General features: G+C 37.0%; 2 protein-coding genes across 2 annotated transcripts; both read left to right on the forward strand.

The window, feature by feature from the left end:
* Nucleotides 1–2,478: 2,478 nt before the first annotated feature.
* LOC137183617 (hatching enzyme 1.2-like) lies at nucleotides 2,479–9,698 on the forward strand. The gene is made up of 8 exons (XM_067590797.1): nucleotides 2,479–2,668; nucleotides 3,913–3,958; nucleotides 4,232–4,384; nucleotides 5,376–5,493; nucleotides 6,527–6,705; nucleotides 8,830–8,911; nucleotides 9,356–9,481; nucleotides 9,579–9,698. The coding sequence occupies exons 1-8, from the start codon at nucleotides 2,594–2,596 to the stop codon at nucleotides 9,580–9,582; spliced, it is 783 nt and encodes a 260-aa protein (XP_067446898.1). The 5' UTR covers nucleotides 2,479–2,593; the 3' UTR covers nucleotides 9,583–9,698.
* Nucleotides 9,699–12,996: 3,298 nt separating this feature from the next.
* Nucleotides 12,997–17,887, forward strand: LOC137183618 (high choriolytic enzyme 1-like). The gene is made up of 8 exons (XM_067590798.1): nucleotides 12,997–13,072; nucleotides 13,350–13,395; nucleotides 13,936–14,088; nucleotides 15,445–15,562; nucleotides 15,734–15,912; nucleotides 16,224–16,305; nucleotides 16,892–17,028; nucleotides 17,761–17,887. The coding sequence occupies exons 1-7, from the start codon at nucleotides 13,004–13,006 to the stop codon at nucleotides 17,016–17,018; spliced, it is 774 nt and encodes a 257-aa protein (XP_067446899.1). The 5' UTR covers nucleotides 12,997–13,003; the 3' UTR covers nucleotides 17,019–17,028; nucleotides 17,761–17,887.
* Nucleotides 17,888–21,190: the final 3,303 nt, after the last annotated feature.

Raw genomic sequence — 21,190 nt, forward strand, 5'->3', positions numbered from 1 at the left:
ATGAATGTCCGTGACATTCAAGACTTTCAAGTTCTAGTGGAGTCCCAGAATAAAAATATAGAATTGGAAATGAGCATAATAGGTCCCCTTTAACGTCATTGCTTCATCCTTGAAAAGACCAACCAAAACTCTGATGTCATATGTAAATATCTTGTCACAGGTCCTGGATAAGTATGATGGAAATGCTTGGCTGGGAACCCGATACCGCAGCACCCAGTCAGCGCCGGGGGAGTGGCCTGTGTCCTACCATGGGACATCAAAGAAAGGTGCTGAAGGCATTATCAAAGGATTCTACAAGGTTTGTCATCATTTTCGGTGTTAAAGCAGTAGGATGTAACACATTCACGTTCCCCTGTAACTGCCTGAGTTACACATTAAATTTCAACATAATTATGGTATGACACACACAATCTATTTATTGTTCTTGATATATGTGCTAGGGTTTTGAGACAGCTACCTCTGTTATTGGGTCTCCTTTTTTAGCATTTATAAGCAGTATATAAATATCTTATAATTATATATTATATAATAGCCCACTATAATGTAGTTATAAGCAGACATATATAACAATTTTAAATGTTTATCAATGTGCAGTATTTGTAAGCAATCATAACTTCTCCCATGAAGACATATTTTATATCATTACAACTGTGTTTTACTATATTATTATTCACTATCTGTTTACACAGCAACCCACAGGATGAGTTATAGTTGTCAACAAAAAAATTAATAAATACTTAAACTTGTTGACAATTACATATTAGTGTTATAAACCACTTATTAAGTGTTTATATACAGCTTACAAATGTTGAATAGAGGGATTCAAAGTAAAATCTTACCTTTAGATTTAACTTAGGAAACTCATTACACTTATTTCTGCTAACAGAAGTGGTATCACTGTAGTGTTAAAAATAATATTTGTTCGTTCAAAGCTGATAAATTCTCATTTTTGAATTCAACAGCCAGGCCCACGTCAGAAGTATGGCAGAGGGATTTACTCGACCCTGTACATCTCTGAGGCGATCCACTACGCCAAAACATTCACTTCCAAAAAGGATGGCAAGAAGTACAAAGTGATTCTACAGAATCGAATCAACTCCAACTACAGACAGAAACACAACAACGACAAGTACTGGCTGGTTCCCATCCCAGCAGGAAAATCATCTAGAGACGAACAGGAGATGGTAGAAAGAGCCATCTGTCCTTATGGTCTCCTGATAAAAGAGGTCTAACAGAGCAAAAGAGGTCACAAGATAACCAAAAGAATTGACAACTTATTTTCCTGAGCTGTATTTTGAAAAGCAACCAGATGTCTTGTCTTTGCAGCATAAAGTAGTCCATGCAAAATACACTGTTGTCAAAATGTATTTGCATAAATGGGAAAATAATACCTTAGCTGTATATACCATGTATCTTGAATGGAAGGATGAAATAAACAAACTTTGCTTCTGCTCCTCTGAAAATTTCTTCTCTTATTATTACATTTTTGAAATAAGCCATTAAAGGAAGTTGTGAACAATGTCTCTCCGTACCTCTTTGGTACGGCCATCCGTCCTTACACACTCCTGGTGAAACGTCTGTAACAGCACAAGAATGTTCAAGAAAAACTGAAATTACTCCATTTTTTTTACTTTATTCAGCCCCAGTGGCTTCAACACAGCTCAGTGCCAATATTTGTTGTCTGTTAATAAATGCAAAGCAATCAAAATACAAACATATAAACACATACACAGACATAGAATATACACAAAACAGTATAGCATAGAGAGTCGCATATTGCTGTTTTTCCTTTTTCTTTAATGTTTCTAGCTGACACATTTTAAAAAGAGAGCCCTGAAAAGAGGCCTTAAATATGCATTTAATAATAATAAAAATATGCACTTGGCTGCTTGAGTTCATACATTATAAAAAAGACATTTAAATGCAATTAAAAAGAGTTGATTATAAAAAATAAGCTAAAATAGCATAAGACAGATAATGCAGGAGAATAAAAGTTACAGTGCAGTACAAATTTGATTTTATCAAAGGCAGCAGCAAACAGAAAAGTCTTCAGCCTTGATTTAAAAGAACTCAGAGTTGCAGCAGACCTGCAGTTTTCTGGGAGTTTGTTCCAGATATGTAACTGAACGCTGCCTCTCCATGTTTCGTTTTGACTCTGGGGACAGATCGCAGACCTGTCCCAGACCACCTGAGAGGTCTGGTTGGTTCATAACGTAGCAGAAGATCAGATATTTTGGCCCTAAACCACTCAGTGCTTTATAAAACAACAGTGGTATTTTGGCTCAGACTATTGAGGTTCATTCATTGTGCAACTGGCAGCCCAGGATCCATAAACAGGCAGGTGTGCTCAAGGCCAACACTCTCACAAGGTGGCTTGAAGTTTTTCTAAACTTTTTGCTATCACATGTAGATTTTATTAAGGGGAGTTATAGTGGGAATCAGCAGCATGTTTTCAAGGTAATGTGCCTCTTATCACTGAGCAAAGTGCTGTTTATCTTCAGGAGTTAACAGGCACACTATATACACTACATATAAACAGGGACTGCAGCAGGGTCCAGGTACAGTTTAACACATACACCTGCAGGCTGGTAACATGGCTTTCTTGAAGTACACGCTCAGTTTCCTGATCCTCCTTGTGGTCTCCGACTGCTCCTGGGCTGAAGAGAAGGTGAGGTTATGTGTAATTTCTCTGTGTGAAGATTTTTATGAATAGTAAGATTCAACATAAAGATGAAATGAATAACATGTTGTCAGTGGTGGAAGAACTACTCAGATCTTTTACTTAAGTAAAAGTACCAATACAGCAATGTAAAAATACTGCATTACAAGAAGAAGTCCTGCATGCATGAAAAATCCTACGTAAGTAAAGGTACATAAGTATTAGCAGCAAAATGTACTTCAAGTATTTAAGTAGTGGTTTGGTCCCTCTGACTGATATATTATTATACATGACATCATTAGATTATCAATACTTTTAGCTTTTGGACTAATCTTTGATTTTTGGTGAAATATTGGATTGTTTGAACATTTATTGAAATGAAACCATGTGAGAAGTTTAGAGGAAAAAATCACTAAGAGAATAAATAAGAATACAGGCTGGATGTGTTATCCATGGGCTGATATTTTTAAATCTGTTGTTAAATCCTGCTGCTGATCCCATGGTTTCCACGGATACTAAACAACATGTGTATTCTGTAAAAGGATCCACAAAGCACATTTAGATAATAATAAACACATACGTAATTAAAAGTGTCAGTATAGTAGAATATATAACAATATTGGACTCCAGGAAGATTTATATGGAGACCTAAAGTGTTTTAACACATTAACAATTAATATAACCATGAAATTGTAATTTTTTTTTATTATTGAAGGTAACATTAGGAAATAAAGTGATCATTAGCAAAATGGAATTAAAGGTGCACTATGCAGGATTTTCCTAAAAAACAATGTATAGACTCATACAAATGTAATCCCCCTCAATTATCACTTATGACCTACTAGAAGTGTGTGGCGGTGTATTTATCTGCAGGGACTCTGTCTTCTGTCTGTACTTCCTTATTATCTTGCTGTGTTCGGGATATTTGTGGGGGTGTAGCCCCCAGCGCGCAGGGTGTGAGGTTGGGACTCGTAGAGTAATGACCAGGTTACATCGCTGTCTCCATCTCTCTCCTCTTCTCCACTCGACTCTCTGTCTCTGTGTCATGAATGCATTAAGAGCTTCAGGTCTATGTGTCTGCTTGACCGAGGGCGGGGCTGAGCTACACACATGCAGAGCAGAGAACAGGATATATTATAGTGCAATTACTGTTTTATTTAATAAAATAACAGAGTACTAATAGACGGTAGGCTACATGAATAACCTTTTCAGGTGAGTCCTTACTAATGACTGATGTCATCTCCGTGATCTAGCAACTATCTGTGTCTGAGCTGCTGTGGAGGGCCAACAAGGATGTTGGTAAGTCACCATGCATGTTCAAATCCTCAAATTTCAGTGTTTTTTGCCCCATTAACAGCAGGGTCATCTGGTGATATATATATACATATATAGCTATATAAGCTTTAAACTTTCAGTCCTGGTTGTCTGCAACAATGCCTGCATTTCAACTTTACAATTATGATCAGATGAGAAACAGATACAATCCGAGTCAAAATTTCCAGTAGTACATAGATGTACTTATTATTTATTATTTAAATTACTGATTGAGCCTTTAATGTCATCCTTCAACAGTGCGTACGGAGAAAGAGCCCTTTGTCGTGGATGACATTGCTTATGACAATGAAAATGAGAGAAACGCTGATCCTTGCACCTCCGAGGACTGCATGTGGAGCAAATCTGCTGACGGAAATGTCTATGTGCCCTATGTGATCGCTGGACATTACTGTAAGTGACTATTACTACTACTATTTGGAACAGTGGAGCAATGGTAACTTTATGCTTACTTTTTCACTTAAAATCAATCATCAATATCAGATGTGAATATATTCTACCAACCATTTAGCTAATGGAAATTTTGAAACTTCTCATTCAGAAAGGAGATATAAACAATTTGTAAAAACATGTCATCTAAAATTAAGGAGGATTATTTATATTTCTTGTTATGACTCCTTCACCCACATGGTTTTTACCCACATCAGTCTCTGTCAGTCACAACTTAGGTCCTAACTGAAACATCTCAACAACTATTGGATGGATTGCTATGAAATCTGCACAGTCATGATCTCCAGAGGATAAATCCTACTGACATTGATAATCTGACTTTCCCTCTAGCTCCACCATGAGATTAAAACATAAATTTCTCCCTTTAAAACTAATAACATTCCCATCAGCCTCAGCTGTTCTTTTTGTTTAGTCCTAATTAGCAAAAGTTTGCATGCTAACATGCTAAACTAAGATGGTGAAAATGGTAAACATTATACCTGCTAAACACCAACATGTTAACATTGTCATTGTAAGCACGTTAGCATGCTGATATTAGCATTTACTTCTAAGCATCATTCTGGCTAAATAAAGCGTCACAGAGTGGCTAGCGTAGCTTGTCTTTTTACAAAATGTTTTGCCACAGCTTGGATTCTTTTTCATTTACTTTTTTAAATTAATCTACCCTTTTTATATCTAAAATTCTTTAATGTTTTGTTTTGTTTTATACCTGCAGATAAAACAACTGAGAAGACAGCTTCGAAAATGTTTTAATTCATTTTTTATCTAAGGATTTTCTCAGAGGAATCAAAACCTTTGACCTTCTCTTTCTTTCTCTCGTTATCAGTACAATTTCCTTTTGGGATTAAAAAAGTATTTTATCTTACTCTATCTAAAGGGATTTAAAAAAAATACAAAATTGAAGATACGGTCTTACTTCTTTGTGTCTTCTCAGCACCTCGTGAACACGCCATCATCAAGCGTGGCCTGGAGTCCTTCTCCAGTGTCTCTTGCATTCGCTTCGTTGAACGCGACGCCCAGAGAGACTACCTGAGCATCCAGTCCGACAACGGGTAACATCTGTGTGTTTTCTGTGATTGTGTGTGTTTCTAAGTATGGTAGGTTTATATTGCATTATAAAATGCAATAAAATGAATATAGATCGATATTAGCTCTCTCAAACACTTGCTTTCATCATCCACACACGCTAATAGCTTGAGCAATAAACCTTTCGTATTCATGATAGATATGATATGATATAGGGATAGCAAACTTCAGGCTAGAGGCAGGTAGTAGGTTACAAGCGAACCAATGCAAACCCTGAAGCACACAGACGAGGGGTTTGAAGGTTGTACCATTTCGAGGAGGGACTCTTTTTATATATTAGGTAAAAGCATCTAATTTGCCTGAATTGAGTGAAACGCAATGAAAAAACCAATGGTGGGCCTATCCATAACTAATTTATATATTTTTTCAATTTGTGTTCAAATGTAATAATGTGATAATTATCATGACATTTTTATCAACCTTAATTTTAGGGGCCCCCGCCTGGTACTTGAGGCCCCACGCGCTCTGCGTACTCTGCGTATGCATAGCAGTGGCACTGTGGCTATCACATTTTATATAGAGTCATTAAAGTTAATTAACCTTAATTTGATTAAATATTATATAGAGCTGTAAGTAGTCAGAATATTAATCAACTAATCAATTAACCAACTTTTTGATAATCGATTAATCATCTTGAGTCATTTTTTAAGAAAAAATGCTAAGATTCTCAGGTTTCAGCTTCTTAAATGTAAATATTTTCTGGTTTCTTTATTTCTTTATGATAAACGTAATACCTTTAAGTTTTGGACGGTTGGTCCGGTCACCATTTTTCTAACATTTTATAGACCAAACAACTAATCACTTTAATCAAGAAAATATTGACAGATTAATCAATAATGATAGTAATCATTAGGTAATGTATCCAAGAGGACAAATATTACTGTTGATAAAAAATCACGCTTTTATAGACAGAACAATGAATACCATTTTCAACTGAAACTCCTCTGGCCTGCTGTGATCGTTAATTTCCTTCTATTTCCTTCTATTTCACCAATTCAGCTGTTGGTCCTACGTTGGCCGCCGTGGTAACGCTCAGACAGTGTCTCTGGACCGTAGTGGCTGCCTCTACCACAACACCGTCCAGCATGAGCTGCTCCACGCCCTCGGCTTCAACCACGAACAGTGCCGCTCTGACAGGGACCAGTACATCCGAGTCCTGTGGGAGAACATCATGCCCGGTCAGTACCTGAGTCTTCACATAAAAACACACACATAAAGAGATATACCATGATGTAACAGTAATCCAGATTTTTCTGTTAGACCTTAACCTAAATCTTAAACCTAACCTAAATTTACTCCTAACCTTAAATCTAAATCTTGATCCTGAGTGAAAGGAGTCTGTCTTAAAACAACAGTCAGATGCCAAAATGAACATTGAAGCATGTTTTTCTTGCTGTAATCATTCCTCCTGTTCATACTGACCATTAGAAGATCCCTTCATAATGACCTTACAATGGAAGTGATGGAGGTCAAAATCCACAGTCCTCCTTCTGTGCAAAAATGTATTTAAAAGTTTATGTGAAGCTAATATGAAGCTTCAGCGTCCAAATGAGTCAAATCAAGTAGATATCTTCAACATTACAGTCTTTTTAGTGCCAAAGTTCCTCTTTTTGTTACTATACTTCCACCTGCAGCTCAACAGCAAACATTGTCTGAGGAAACACAAAGAGGGAATTTGATGCTAAAAAGACCTTAAATGTGTCAGATATCCACTTGATATGACTAACTCAGACTGATGAAGCCTCATATCGATGGCCAAAGCGCAAAACCTCTTATCTGCAGCATTTTCTGATTGGCGGATTTCACTTTGGATGATGAGAACAAGGAAGGCTGCTCATATTCAGTCTGTCTGCAAGATAATCCCGCCCTTCATTGTGACAGAAAAGTCACACAACAAAACAAAAACACAACGCAGAGTCCCTGGGTGTGTAGAGAGGCTAAAGCACGAGTGAGTTACACAATCACTGAACATTCATTTCCAGCAGACGAGGAAGCAAATACACTGAATTTAAGAAATTTCCCACTTAGGGAATTCTGACCCTAGTATACTACAATGTAGTAACTATTACATTTACTACATCTTTTTACCTGAGAACAAACTTAATTTTATTTTTTAATTTAATTTTAATTATTAACTTAATTTAGAGCATCGTTTTGTAGAACCTCTTCCAACTTGCACCAAGTGCAAAAGCTCCTATCTGCACTTTGTGAGGCATTAATATCTAGTCAGTATTGTTAACACATAATATAATAATATAGTCCAAAAACAGTGTATTATGTATTGGGTATCCTTAACAAATAGCATTCTGCAAGAAAATAAGTGTTTTTACTTTTCTCAAAAAACTGCATTTTTCAGATAGGAGGTTTTGCTCTTCGGCCATCGATATAAGCTTCACATCAACTTTTAAATGCATTTTTGCATAAAATGACAAATTGTGGATTTTCGCCCCCATCACTTAAATTGAAAGCATATTTAAAGGGGATCTATTCTGTACAGATTGTAAAGCCCCTTGAGGCAATTTTGTGATATTGGGCCATATAAATAAAATTGACTTGACTTCACGTATTTCATTCAATTCAAAAAGAAAAAAAAAAGTTTGATATTTAGTACTGTGCAAAGGTTTTAGGCACTAAAAGTAAAGTGAGGATGCTTTCAAAAATATTTATCAAATAACTTCATACAAAGTTCAGTAAACAGAAGAAACATAAATCAAATCAATATTTGGTGTGAGCACACGTTGCCTTCAAAAAAGTCCCCCTTGTTTTTTTTTTGTCACTGAAGGTCTTTATGACTTTGACTGTATGTTTGGGGTCACCCTAACCCTAACCCTAACGCTAACCCCCATACACCTGAAAATAGAATATTAAAATTGGCAACATTTGGGGCGCCCCCGGTGGCCTAGTGGTTAGGGAACATACCACGTGGCATCAGAGTCCCTGGTTGGACTCCCGGCTGTGAGACCTTTATTGCATGTCATACCCCTGTCTATATCTCCCTGTATTCACTGTCTCTCCACTAAACTGTCAAATAAAGGAAAAATGCAAAAAAATTGACAACATTGAACTGCTGAGGTCATGAGAACTTAGGGACCTAAAGCTGTGGTCATTTAGCCACAAAAGCTTTGAGAGAGTCCTGCCTTAACCCCCAAATCTACTTCACTGTACTTACCAACCAAAACAGCAGCCTAAATCTAGCCTTAATCTTAAACCCAAATCCTAATCCTAAAAGAGATGATTGGTCAAGTTCAAATCTCTAAACACAAACTCAGAGACAGTTAACCATGTGCTTTTCATTTTCTCAGGTTGGGAGTACAACTTCGACAAGATCAACACTCTGAACCAGAACACTCCCTACGACTACACCTCTATCATGCAGTACCACAGGTTGGGGATGCTACGATCTGCTTCATCTACCATCTGTTTATTTGGACAAATTATTGATTTTATTGATTTTGCTACTTTCACTTTCACTTCCTTGTTTATATTACATTTTAAAATTCAACAGCAACATCTTGTTGCTCTCTCTGAATAATCCACCGACTTCAGTATCAACAGTTTTTAATACTAACTATTTCCTGGGTCAGAAAGTAGTTTCAGTGTAAATGTTAACCCAGAGTATGTGGATTATCCACAGTTACATGCAATAAGAGAAATCTCTGAGACAGGTGTATCAAAACCTCAGTACATAAAGCTACAGTATCAACATGGCTAGAGGTGAGAAAATGGATTTTCTTTGGGTGAACCCTTTCAACAATATTTGAATAACAATAATTCTTAATACAAGCTAAAAAAAAAAAAAAGTAACCTCCGTATTTTTAATAATTCCAGGTATGCCTTCTCTGGGAACGGTAAGCCCACTATGCAGCCCATCCCCAATGCAAATGTTGACTTCGGCACCAGCACCGAGATGAGCAAGAATGACATCCTCAGACTGAACAGGCTGTACAAGTGTTGGTCAGATGCTGTATAAATTTAACTTGCAGTGACTCGTGAGAAAATGTAAAGCTGTGTTTGTTGCATTTAACATGTTTCTGTTTCTGTTTTCCACCAGGTGATGAAAGCAGCCCTGACAACACAGTGCCAGTGCAGACATCATACCATCTTTTTTAATATTCTGAGAATGTTTCTTCATTCTTTAATACAATTGAATAAAAAAGTGGTTCCAAATTAACATTTATGTGCATCTGCACTGAAATTTTTCTTGTCATTTATGCACTAGTATCTGTACATTACCAAATGTTTATGCAGTTAAGATGTGTATTCAAAGCTGCATTATTTCTTTATATTAACACTAAATCAAATGCCTACTTGTAATGTGAAAGGTGTCACTTGAAACCACATCTCATCACTATTAACTCTGCAGCTATACAGAATGTTTTAGCCTCTTTTAACCCATAGCTTTGGTCCAGTCTGTGCCATTGCCTGTATATAAATATTGACATCATGACAGCTCCCCATGAGTGAAGCCAAAACATCTTGATCGCCACCTGGTGGCTGGCAGCAGTATAGGTCATAAACCCAGGCACCTCTATGTTAGCAGATGGGACAAACTAAAAATATCAAAGTACATGTCAAGTAAACTTTTCCCAAAGATGGTTTCTATCATTTTAAGTAATTCTTATCACGCTGGTATATGTCCAAGTGCTCATTTTTTCTGATAAGTTTGTTTTAAATTAGTTAGTTGACAATATAAAAAGGGGGTGTGATGTCATGATTGACAGCTGCTCTCAAACTTCCATCAGGCGGCAGTACAGCTGAGAGGGTGTGTCCCACAGGCATTCACCCTGCTGCCTGACTCTACTGTAAAGACTCTGACTCCAAATGGTGTCACACAAGCAAGATGACAGCTCCCAGAAAGGAGATATTTTGGCTAGGAAGTGGAGACCATATTTATATACAGTCAATGGTCTGAGCGCTCTCATCCTGTTTCCAGCAGCACTTTCCAGTAGATCAACTCTTATAAACTAATTGCCCAGCAGCAAACAGCAGACAAAGTGGAACATCTGGCAGCTAAAGGAGTTGGTGGAGACCAAACCAAACTCCAATCAGATGATAAAAGCAGGGCTGTGTGTCTGCGCTTGCTTTGGAGTATGTCTGCCCCCTAGTGGACAAAAACAAATTAATGCCACTTCAAGTCGGTTATGAGGGTTAAATTGTGAGCTTTTTCACATTCCTCTGTTGGAGGAGGAAAGTTTCTCTGTGCTCACCTTAAATCTGAGTTCAACACGTGAACCTTTGAGCATTATTTGTGACATCAAAACTAGTTTGGAGCCAATCATGGTCCAGTATGTAACTTACACAAGTGTGGAAACGTGAAGCCTCCAGTGCACAAACACTGAGAATGGACTTTTCAGTGAAGTAGGAGACATCTTGTAATAGATATAACTTTAAGATGTTTTTATAAAGTAATTTAACTTTTTCATGGACATTATCAGACACAAATTATTATTTAAGGCAGGCTATTTTTATACATTACCAGTCAAAATTTTGGACACACTTTCTCACTCAAGGGAATGGGAACTTTTGACTGGTACTGTATGTCTGAAAACATGTCTGGAACTTTAACTAATTAGTATTCAAATTGCCATTCACATTGTTGTATCACACATACACCGCTAAATTGAATTCTCAGCAACTCGCTAAAGATGAAGAAGAAATCCAGAAATCTTGTTGCAACATCTGATTCACTGACTAGATGAGGCTTGTCTGGTTTTATTTTATTCAATGTCTCTTGGTGATGTATTGGAGGTGGCTGCAGACGTTTATTAGTCAGATATCTCAAAACTTTGGCACATGCAACCAAACTGCTTGCATGGCTAGATATCACTACAGTGATAAGTGAGAAATTACTTTTTTTGAGTGAAGTGATCATTTAACATCAGTGGCATCAGCCAACAAATGAAAACAGCTTCAGATTAATCAGATGCTCTACACCGGGTTTCTCACCATAACATGATAAAGGGGGGGGAGATATATGATGACTGTGAGCTGATTATGAAGAACTCCAGTCATTCAGTGTGTTGTCTGTGTGATTAGTGATTACTCTGTTGTAAGGTTAATGCTTTTTCCTGACTGTCAAAGATTGAAAAACCAGTTGGCCAGTCGGTGGAAACAATCTTTATGAGGTCTGTTTGGTTCAGGTTTGTCCCCAGCTTCAAGGCAACTGACCTTTTTAGCAACAGACATTTTGACTTCTCATACTGTAGCAAGAGAAGCACAGGTGTTACTGATCACTTTAATGATGTCTCTGTTTCTATTTAAGAGTTCCAGTAAGCCATGGCCATGTGACAGTCATCCAGCATTAGCAATACATATCAGAACAATGAAACTAAAGCAGTTAAATGGAATTCAGCCATCATTAATTTTATTATTTACACCTGTGTCACAGTATTTACATACTGTGACATGTCAAAAAGTCCTCCAAGAGAAATGTCTTACTGGGGGATACTTGAGAGCCATTTACGTGCTTATCTGTGTTTCCAATGTAAATAAAAATTAAAATAGTGTTACTGTATATAGTTCTGTCTTCACTGTATGTTGTCGTTATTTTGGCAGTTACATCTTAGTTTAAGTGGACTTTTTATTAGCTCAGGAAAAACAGACAAGAGATCAGATGTGTTGGTTTAACATGGGCAAAAATAGGCATTAGCCAATCATAAATCAGGATTACAGAGGCTGCATCTTGGTTGTCCAATCATATCCTCTCCCTCACCAGACAGCCTGACTGGAGATGAAACATCTGCCAATGTTAGTTGTAATTTCTTGTTTTGTATGTCTTGTTATTCTCTCCTTTGCATTTCTTAAAAAATACCTGCCACCAATTTCAGTCAAACATATTACAATAATGTACTAAATTTGAAGCTATCCCTCAGTAAATTAGATATAAAATCAGTAAAAGTGAAGAAGTGCATTCAGGCTAATGGATGTAAAAAGTATAAAAACAGAGAATGTACGAGTAAAAAATGTCTTCTGTTCACTACAACTCATCCTGGAATAAAATAAGTGTAAGATTACATTTTAAAAAGGAGTAATTATATGAATAGTCCTCTGCCTCACTCTGACAAACAAGCTCACTTGTTGACAGGAAACATTCGAGGCCAAGTACCTGGTCGAAATCAAACAAGATTAGGAAAGCTCTTTTTATGGGAATAGTGCAATGTGGCATCAAGGTGAAATATTCTTATCAGGCATTTTCACTCACACACTTTTTCCCCAACTGTCCTAAATATATCCCTAAATGGATGGCTTTCCGGTGCAGCTGCTCCTTTATAATGTGAATTTGCACCATTGACTGTGTTTTCTTCCCTTGAAGCATAGCAGTAAGTATCATTTATCATTTGTCATCATCATTTTAAATGCTGTTTTTGAGTGTTTTGGAGTAACAAAGGTGACAAAAAATAAATATGTAATGACAGGAAAATGTAGTCATAGGTATTTTGTTGGTTGTTTGTGTCTTGCTGCAGGTTATTTTTTGACATGGTTGCACAGAAGTGCATTCTGGGCCTTGTGGTCCTGGTGGCTGTCTCAGCCTGGGCTGAGGAGGAGGTGAGGCTGACTCCAGTTGTATTACATCTACACTATTTTTGAAACTAAATAATCACTCTAAATTGGTTTCTCTGTCTCCTTTTTTTTCTATATAATTTCTGGAAAACTCCTGACTCTGTAAGTTCCCTGTGTTTGTATTTCATACAAACACAATTGCATCATATATAATGATAATGCTAAAAACAATAATGCCATGTAAAAAGTGCTTAATCACAGTGTAACAGTTAACCAGTTAATAAACTAAAACCTCAATCACTCTTTCCTGCAGGTCGATAAGGGTTTGACTACTTCAGAGCGGATTGAGAGAGTCAACAGAGATGCTGGTGAGAATTTTTAAGAGTCATGAGAAAGTATACATCAGGTTTTTGTTTGCTCTGATCCCTATCTTTGGACATTCAGGGTGGGTGATACCACAACATTTGATTTCCATCTGATAAGTATAACTAACAAGGCCTGAATCCCCAATATCAATACAGATACCTTTTATTATAATAAGCAGCTAATGTATTATATTCACTGTTTAAGAAACATTGAGCATTTATCTTTTTGCAATTCTCTGTTAATTCCTGAATCATAGGGGAAAGTTTTAAATGGTCACTGACAAAAAGTTTATTGTGTGAATTTTCTGAATTGATAAAGTGATTGCCACATGCACGTGCTTGTTCTGGTGCCAAGAATGTGATGTAACGAGAAAGGGATCTGTTTTTTGTTACTACTACTGATTCCTGAGCTAACAATACTCAAAACAAGACTTTGATGACAGCTCTATCTTCCTCACCAGCAGAAACCTCAGATCTTATTGGCAGACTGATAATCCCAATTAGAGGAAAGTATTCTTACATTGATCACTTTGTTTGCTGCAGTCCGTTCTCCTGATGAGCCCTTCGTAGAGGACGATGTTGCCTTTGATTCTGAGGCTGAGAGAAATGCTGACCCCTGCACGGCCAAAGGCTGCATGTGGCCCAAGTCTGCCAATGGAAAGGTCTACATAGCCTACGTCATTTCCAGCGAGTACTGTGAGTGCTAAATACTGTGATTTAGCCCTTAAAAGTGCAATATGTGATTTCTGAAAAAAACAATTTTAAAGTGAATCCACATATGTAATTGAATAATATGAGTTGATAAAATTGAAGAAGCAGCCTTTTTCCAGCATTCATACTTCAACATGTAGGACCTTTACTCTATTGTTTACATACATCAGTGATATCTAATCATCCACAAATGGAAAAAGAAACCATCAGTCACTTAAAAAACAATTATTTTTTTATTGCACAAAATTGTTTAATGTCAAGGTCTTTTTTCATAACAACATATGTTCCCCTAAATAAAACCTGCATGGAAAAGTCCTACTATTATGAAACTGTTGGGAAAGTCCCTCAACACGTCCAGGTCAGTATTTCTGACACAGCATATCCTAAAAATCTTGTCAACATGCTTTACCAATGTGACAATGAGCCTCATGCAAGAATCACTCGTATGAGCAGATTCATTCTTAAGCGGCACACATAACTGATTTAAGAAAATTTATGTCATTCATCAATTTTCTATGAGGTACAAATAAAATGTAAGAGTTCAGACATGTATGAGTCATGAACAGATAGTCTCTGTCTTTCTAAGGGGAGAAACACTTGTTTAATTTATGTCTTAATCTCAAGGAATTTGAAGTTGAAATATGATGGCAAATTCAACTAAAATAAAATTATTTTATCATCATCATCATGGCTGCCAGTTTACTGAAAGGTTTTTTACACCTCGTGTTTTTTCTTGACATATTTTGTCACAGGGACTTCTACATTTCATTAGTTGTCAACAGTAGTGTCTATCTGCAGGTCTCTGTCCAGTATCATCTTGTGTAACAGCTGGCAGTGTAACATCACCTACTGTAGGCTATAATATTCCAATATCCCTGTGACTGTCACGTCCCTTGATCTCATATTTGTCATAGAGCACTTTGCTTTGGAAAGATGTTTATTTAGCAACTATCTTCACGTCAAACCATTCCCTCTTTATTTCTGTCACAGTGCAGCGCTTGTGAATGAACCTCACCACAAGAACAGGTCGCCTTATATTGACATTTTAGTTGCGTTGATTTTGCTAATGATCAAATATAACAAAGGCGCACCTCCTTATGAACAGGTGACATTCATCAGGCTGAAACTAATACTTTACGACAAGTTTCAGCAGTTAACAGAGTTTGTCAACTGCGACTTGAACGAGCAAACCTCACAGAAAAATGTTTTAAGAGAAGAATGGGAAAATGTTCTTGCATGTCTATTGTTTTGTAGTTATTGTGCCTTTAATATCATAATATTATGTCAGTGTTTTGGCTGGTGTGGTGTCAGTTTTAAGTGACCCTTTGCTGTTTTTTCCAGCCCCTCGTGAGGTGTCAGTCATCGAGCGTGGTCTGCAGTCCTTCCATGATTTCTCTTGTTTGCGCTTTGTCAAACGCACCGGTCAGACAGACTACCTGAACATCCAGTCCCTTAATGGGTACGCATGTATTAGATACTGCACGTACAGTTTTGGAAATACTTTGACTGGTATCCTGAAGTTTTTTAAAAAAAAAAAAAAAAGTTTCCTTCTCTCTATGCTAAAACTAAACAACAGTAGACAAAATGACTGACAGGTTGTCCTGAAATCTCTCCCAAATTGTCATCACAGGTGTTACTCTTACATCGGCCGTCTAGGCAACGCACAGACACTGTCCCTGCAGCGCTCAGGTTGTGTTTACCACGACACGGTCCAGCATGAGGTGCTCCACGCACTGGGCTTCCAGCATGAGCAGAAACGCTCTGACCGGGACCAGTACATCCGCGTTGTGCTGGAGAACGTCATTCCTGGTTTGTCTATTTGCAACTATCACAGTAATATAACAACTAAACTGAGACGTTTAGATTTTAAGTAACTTACAAGGGATATAATGCTGCACCATAAGATCTATTTTTGATATTAAAGGATGGAGATGGTTATTTTCTGTATTGGTTCTCCGCATGAGATTTGTTGATGTTAAGAAAAATACAGAAAATCTCCAGAAATCATATAACCCCAGTTAAAGCCCCGAAGTAAAAACCCCACGGGTCACATAATGTATGAATAATGGATAGAGACACTGATAGATCTCATGATAATTGTTGTCTTTTCACATCTTTAGGAAAGGAGCACAACTTTGACAAAGTCAAGACTCTGAACCTGGGAACCACCTACGACTACGAGTCTGTTATGCATTACAGCAAGTAGGTAAAACAGAAACAAATGTGACTGCTCTCTTTGTGGTGGAGGGCATGAGAGATAACCACAGCAGGTGTTATGAGTGAATGTTGGTCTAAATCAATTTTATTATTTATGAGGTAAAAGAAAAAGATGCCCTTTCTCCCCTACCTGCTTTGAATATGAATATGGAACCAAAATATTTATATTGTACTAATTTGACAGAAAGCTGCCTTTCACATTTTTCATAACAAACCAATAAATTAAATAACGGATTGGTCAGGCTGCTGTGAATAGGCAGGGCTTGATTTTATTCACTAGGACTGTGTGTGTGTGTGTGTAAAGTACTGTACTTCTCAGAAACTACTAGCTAGTTTCAAACTAGTAATTTACTAAATCCAATTGCACCATTAAAACTTAAATAATGTCTTAGCTTGTAAAAACTTCAGTCAGCAGTTCACAGCGAGATGGAAATATCCGATTATGCTAAGCTAACAAACTTTTGTTTTGTATTTCCTCCTAAAAATCTTTCAAAGATAACAGTGCAGTTCTCAGTTGTTGCCCTCATCTTTTTATCAACGCTCATCAATGTTTTGCACTTTGTGGTTTCAGGTACGCCTTCTCCAAGAACAACAAGCCCACCTTGGTGGCGATCCCTGACTCCAGTGTTCAGTTCGGCACGGCCACTGAGATGAGCCAGAAGGACATCCTCAGACTGAACAGACTGTACAAGTGCTGAACAGTGTTATGTAAATGTCATCTTTTCAACCATAACAGATTTTATTAAATATAAATCCCTTAATCAACAACATGAAGGAAAAAGTAAGTTTCTTTATATGAATTAATCAGGTGAAAGTATTGTTTTGAATTCCTGATATGCAGTTTACTCAGCAGTTAATTAAATGATAAACCTACAACCAGCAACTCTCATAAGTGTGTATCTCTCGCACTTACAGATTAACCCTTTCATGCATGAATTATGATAACCTCAGTCAGTGTTTTTATTCCTCTTTAGGCATGAAAAAAATATTTGAATGATGATTAATTCTCATTTTCTCCCAACATAAAATCAATACTTGGAAATTTTAACAATTGTATTACTCCTTAGTTGTTACTTGATGTCACAAAATTTTATTTACCTGCAAGGGTCTGTTACTATAGAAGGATTAGCAAGATGTTCCTGAGCTGTTGAGCATTTCCGGCCAGCAGGCGGCCATCTTGGTTTTGAGCTTTTACAGTCTATGGTTTTGAGAAATTTGTATTGCACTTACAAAGGCTGGCCAATGAATGGCAGTGTATGGGATGACACACTAGAATCCTCTCTGGTGGCTGATGTGCAACTATACCATTAAAACCCCATGCATATATAAGAAAACGGCTTTTGCTTAGCTGTCCACTGTAGTGATCAGTATGCATGAAAGGGTTAATGAGAGAAGTTGATTTCCTGATGCACTAAACTTTAATGTTCTCTTTTTAAACAGTTGCCCATGCTGAGAACACAGCATTACTTCACAAAGAGAATCATCATCATCATCATCACCACCGTTGACCATTGTTGAGTCAACAGTAATGGTTTAATTATCAGCAATAAAGTTGCATTTAAGCATACAGTGCCTCTGAGTTGGTTTTTATTTTATTTTATTTTATTTAAATTAGTCATCATAGCTTCTGCAGTTCTAGGAAGCATTTTTAGAAAGATGAGAATTGTTTTTATAGGTAAGGGAACATCTCTTTCTTGTATACAAGGTGACATCAAGGTGTGTTTTCTTATCAGCAGTGAGCTTTCTTTTCATCTGCCATCACTCTGATTTCGCTGTTCAGAAAGAGACCAGAGTCCAACCTGAACTTATTCAAAGCTACACAGAGCTGTACCAGTCTGGTCCTGTGTATTAATTTGCAATTTAAGTCTTGAACCTCATCGACTGATTTTGTTCATGAGTTGCTAATTTATTCTGAGGCAACACTCTGGATGTCTTATTACAGCCTTAGTAGGAATCTTGTTCATGCTGTTTTCATTTTTACACTTCACTTGGTCTTAAGTTTAATTTCTCTTGTAGTTATGTACAATAAACCATTTTTTTTAGTTACAACCCATGTGTCAGTTCCCCCATTTTGTCCTGCCTTGAGCCAGGTTGTGACATATATACCAGGTTGCAGGGGGAATAAGATAATTTGATGAGTTCAAGATTTGCTTATCGATGGCCGAAGAGCAAAACCTCCTATCTGAAAAATGCAGTTTTTTGAGAAAAGTAAAAAAAACTTGTTTTCTTGCAGAATGCTATTTGTTAAGGATACCCAATACATAATGCACTGTTTTTAGACTATATTATTATATTATGTGTTAACAATACTGACTAGATATTAATTAAATTAAAAATAAAATTAAGTTTGTTTTCAGGTGAAAAGATGTAGTAAATGTAATAGTTACTACATTGTAGTATACTAGGGTCAGAATTCCTTAAATTCAGTGTATTTGCTTCCTCGTCTACTGGAAATGAATGTTCAGTGATTGTGTAACTCACTCGTGCTGTAGCCTCTCTACACATCCAGGGACTCTGCGTTGTGTTTTTGTTTTGTTGTGTGACTTTTCTGCCACAACGAAGGGTGGGATTATCTTGCAGACAGACTGAATATGAGCAGCCTTCCTTGTTCTCATCATCCAAAGTGAAATCCGCCAATCAGAAAATTATGCAGATAGGAAGTTTTGCGTTTTGGCCATCGTTATATTCGTTTTTACTGCTAGTTCTGTAATTACTTGGTGTAGGGTTGCCAGATGTTGCTGTTGCTGATCTTTCTAGTCTATTGTTGAAATAAAATCAAAATGTAAAAGGCAAAGTAATAGCTAAAAGGTTAAAATAAAAGCTAAATGTTCAAGAAGAGCAGAAGAATTATGACCAAAACAAAGGCATAAAAAATCCAGGTCCAGGTACTCAAGGTAGGTTTGAAAAATAAAAGGCCTTTATTTCAGTGGGTTAGAGTCATTAAAAAACACACCAACGCATGTCGGCTTGCCTTGGTTTGAGGGACACCAACAGCGCTTCTCTCTTTTAAAAGCTAAATGTGTTTAAAAGTGTATTTATAGTACTTATCGTTTATTATTCGTTTGTTTGCTTTATTTTTTATACCTTTACAGAGTACTTTAGTGATCGCTGTTCTCATGCAGGGGGGATGTGATGACCCCTCCTGCTCCTACTCTGCCTGGCCTGGTTGTTTTCTCTCCTCCCCTTTCAGGAAGCAGCCAGCGGAGTGGAGGTTGTGCGTGGGAGGATTTTCACCTGGGTTGCTGGTTCAGAGGGCCTACATAGCTGGCCAGCTCAGTCTGCTTCCTTCTCTCTCTGCTCCCACATGTTCTCCTGCTTTTGTTTTGTTTGATTTGTCATTGCTGTCAGCTTCCAACCTTCCTGCATTATTTCCCACTCACCCATAAACCCACAAACATCACGGATCTTACTGTCACACTTTATTTGTGTGCTCTCCCTCCTTCTTTGTCTGAACTGTGAGCCAATTCATGACACTTTAATCCAAGTTTTTGCAGGATTGTTCAATGTCAGTGCTCTGCTTTGACATGACAGCTGTAAAGAGCACTCCAGGTGTATGGTACCTTCCATCTGGGCTAAGATTTTACATCATGTTTTCTGTTTCTGGTGCAGAGTTACACATGCATTAACTCTCAGAGTGTCTGTCTCATCACTCTGATTTAAAGTTGCATTCATCCACAACACAACAAGCCCCATAGCTTCCCCCGTATCATCAGCTTATAAAGTTGTTAATGCTGATGTGTTGGCAAACAGCTGCCTACTTCCTATGAATTACAAAAAGGACATAATGTGAACTTAGAAAGCTGCAAAAGGAGACAAATGAACTGGGATGGAATATGATAGACAAAGGGTGTAACAAATAATTAAATTGAATATTCTTTAAAAATGTTATGCAAATTATTCATAATTGAAAGACAGAAAACTAAATCAGACTATTAATTTCAACATTTAATGATCATTAATAATCAACTTTGTTACCAAGATAGTATCATCATTTAAATGTAAATTAAATGTAAATAACTCTTTAGATTGTTTCTTAAATGCATCTTACTAACTAACTTATTATTATAATTAACCACTGAAAAATGGGGTCATTTTCTCTGTACACTAACACTAGTGTGGGAATAAGCATGTGGCATCAAGGTGAAATTGTCTTATCAGCTGCAGCAGGTTTATTTATACCTTCAGTCATTTCTCCTCTCATCCAGTCCTGATTACTGTTTATAACATTGCATAGAAAGAAACACACTGACTTAACTTTCTATTGAGAATTTGGGGTTTGAGGATCATTTTAATTCATTTTTAAGCTTTGTTCACTTGAGGTTTTCAGGAAGACATGTTTGGTCTGAAGAGCACCCTGGGTCTTCTGGCTCTGATGGTAGTTTGTGTCACAGCTGAGGAGAAGAAGGTGAGTTTTGGAGTCTATTCAAACTTACATTTTTTGGCTTTTACCAACAGTTCAGGTTTATGAAAAAGCCCAGAATCAACTATAGAAACAGGGAAAATAAGAACAGAAGGTGAGGAGAAGGAAATGAGGTTTAAAACGGACAGAAACTTACCCCAAGTTTATAAAATGTGTGTTTTGTTTTTGACACTCAGTTATTTCAAAAACATTCACCTGTTACATATTTGCTCCTCTTCATTTGCATCTCCTCCTTTATGAATGTTGTTTGAATTGTAGTTCAATTAAAAAGTAGGACGTTTAATTGGATTCATCACATAAGTGTATTTTATAAACTGTAACTAATAATAATTTTGGTGAATTAGTGATTTAGAGTGCTTGCTGCCTTCCAACTGCAAATGCAATAAATGAAAATAGAGGAAATGTTGGGAATTCATGTAATTTTTCATATTTAAATGGATAACCCGGAAC

Source organism: Thunnus thynnus, chromosome 5, assembly GCF_963924715.1.
Source record: "Thunnus thynnus chromosome 5, fThuThy2.1, whole genome shotgun sequence".
NCBI classification, from domain to species: domain Eukaryota; kingdom Metazoa; phylum Chordata; class Actinopteri; order Scombriformes; family Scombridae; genus Thunnus; species Thunnus thynnus.

Bases quoted from the DNA above. Each gene is read 5' to 3' on its own strand.
- LOC137183618 (XM_067590798.1), top strand. From the start codon at position 13,004: ATGGTTGCACAGAAGTGCATTCTGGGCCTTGTGGTCCTGGTGGCTGTC. The intron at 13,073-13,349 runs GTGAGGCTGACT...CAGGTCGATAAG, and splicing joins CAGCCTGGGCTGAGGAGGAG to GGTTTGACTACTTCAGAGCG. The intron at 13,396-13,935 runs GTGAGAATTTTT...TGTTTGCTGCAG, and splicing joins GAGAGTCAACAGAGATGCTG to TCCGTTCTCCTGATGAGCCC.
- LOC137183617 (XM_067590797.1), top strand. From the start codon at position 2,594: ATGGCTTTCTTGAAGTACACGCTCAGTTTCCTGATCCTCCTTGTGGTC. The intron at 4,385-5,375 runs GTAAGTGACTAT...GTGTCTTCTCAG, and splicing joins TGTGATCGCTGGACATTACT to CACCTCGTGAACACGCCATC. The intron at 6,706-8,829 runs GTCAGTACCTGA...TCATTTTCTCAG, and splicing joins GTGGGAGAACATCATGCCCG to GTTGGGAGTACAACTTCGAC.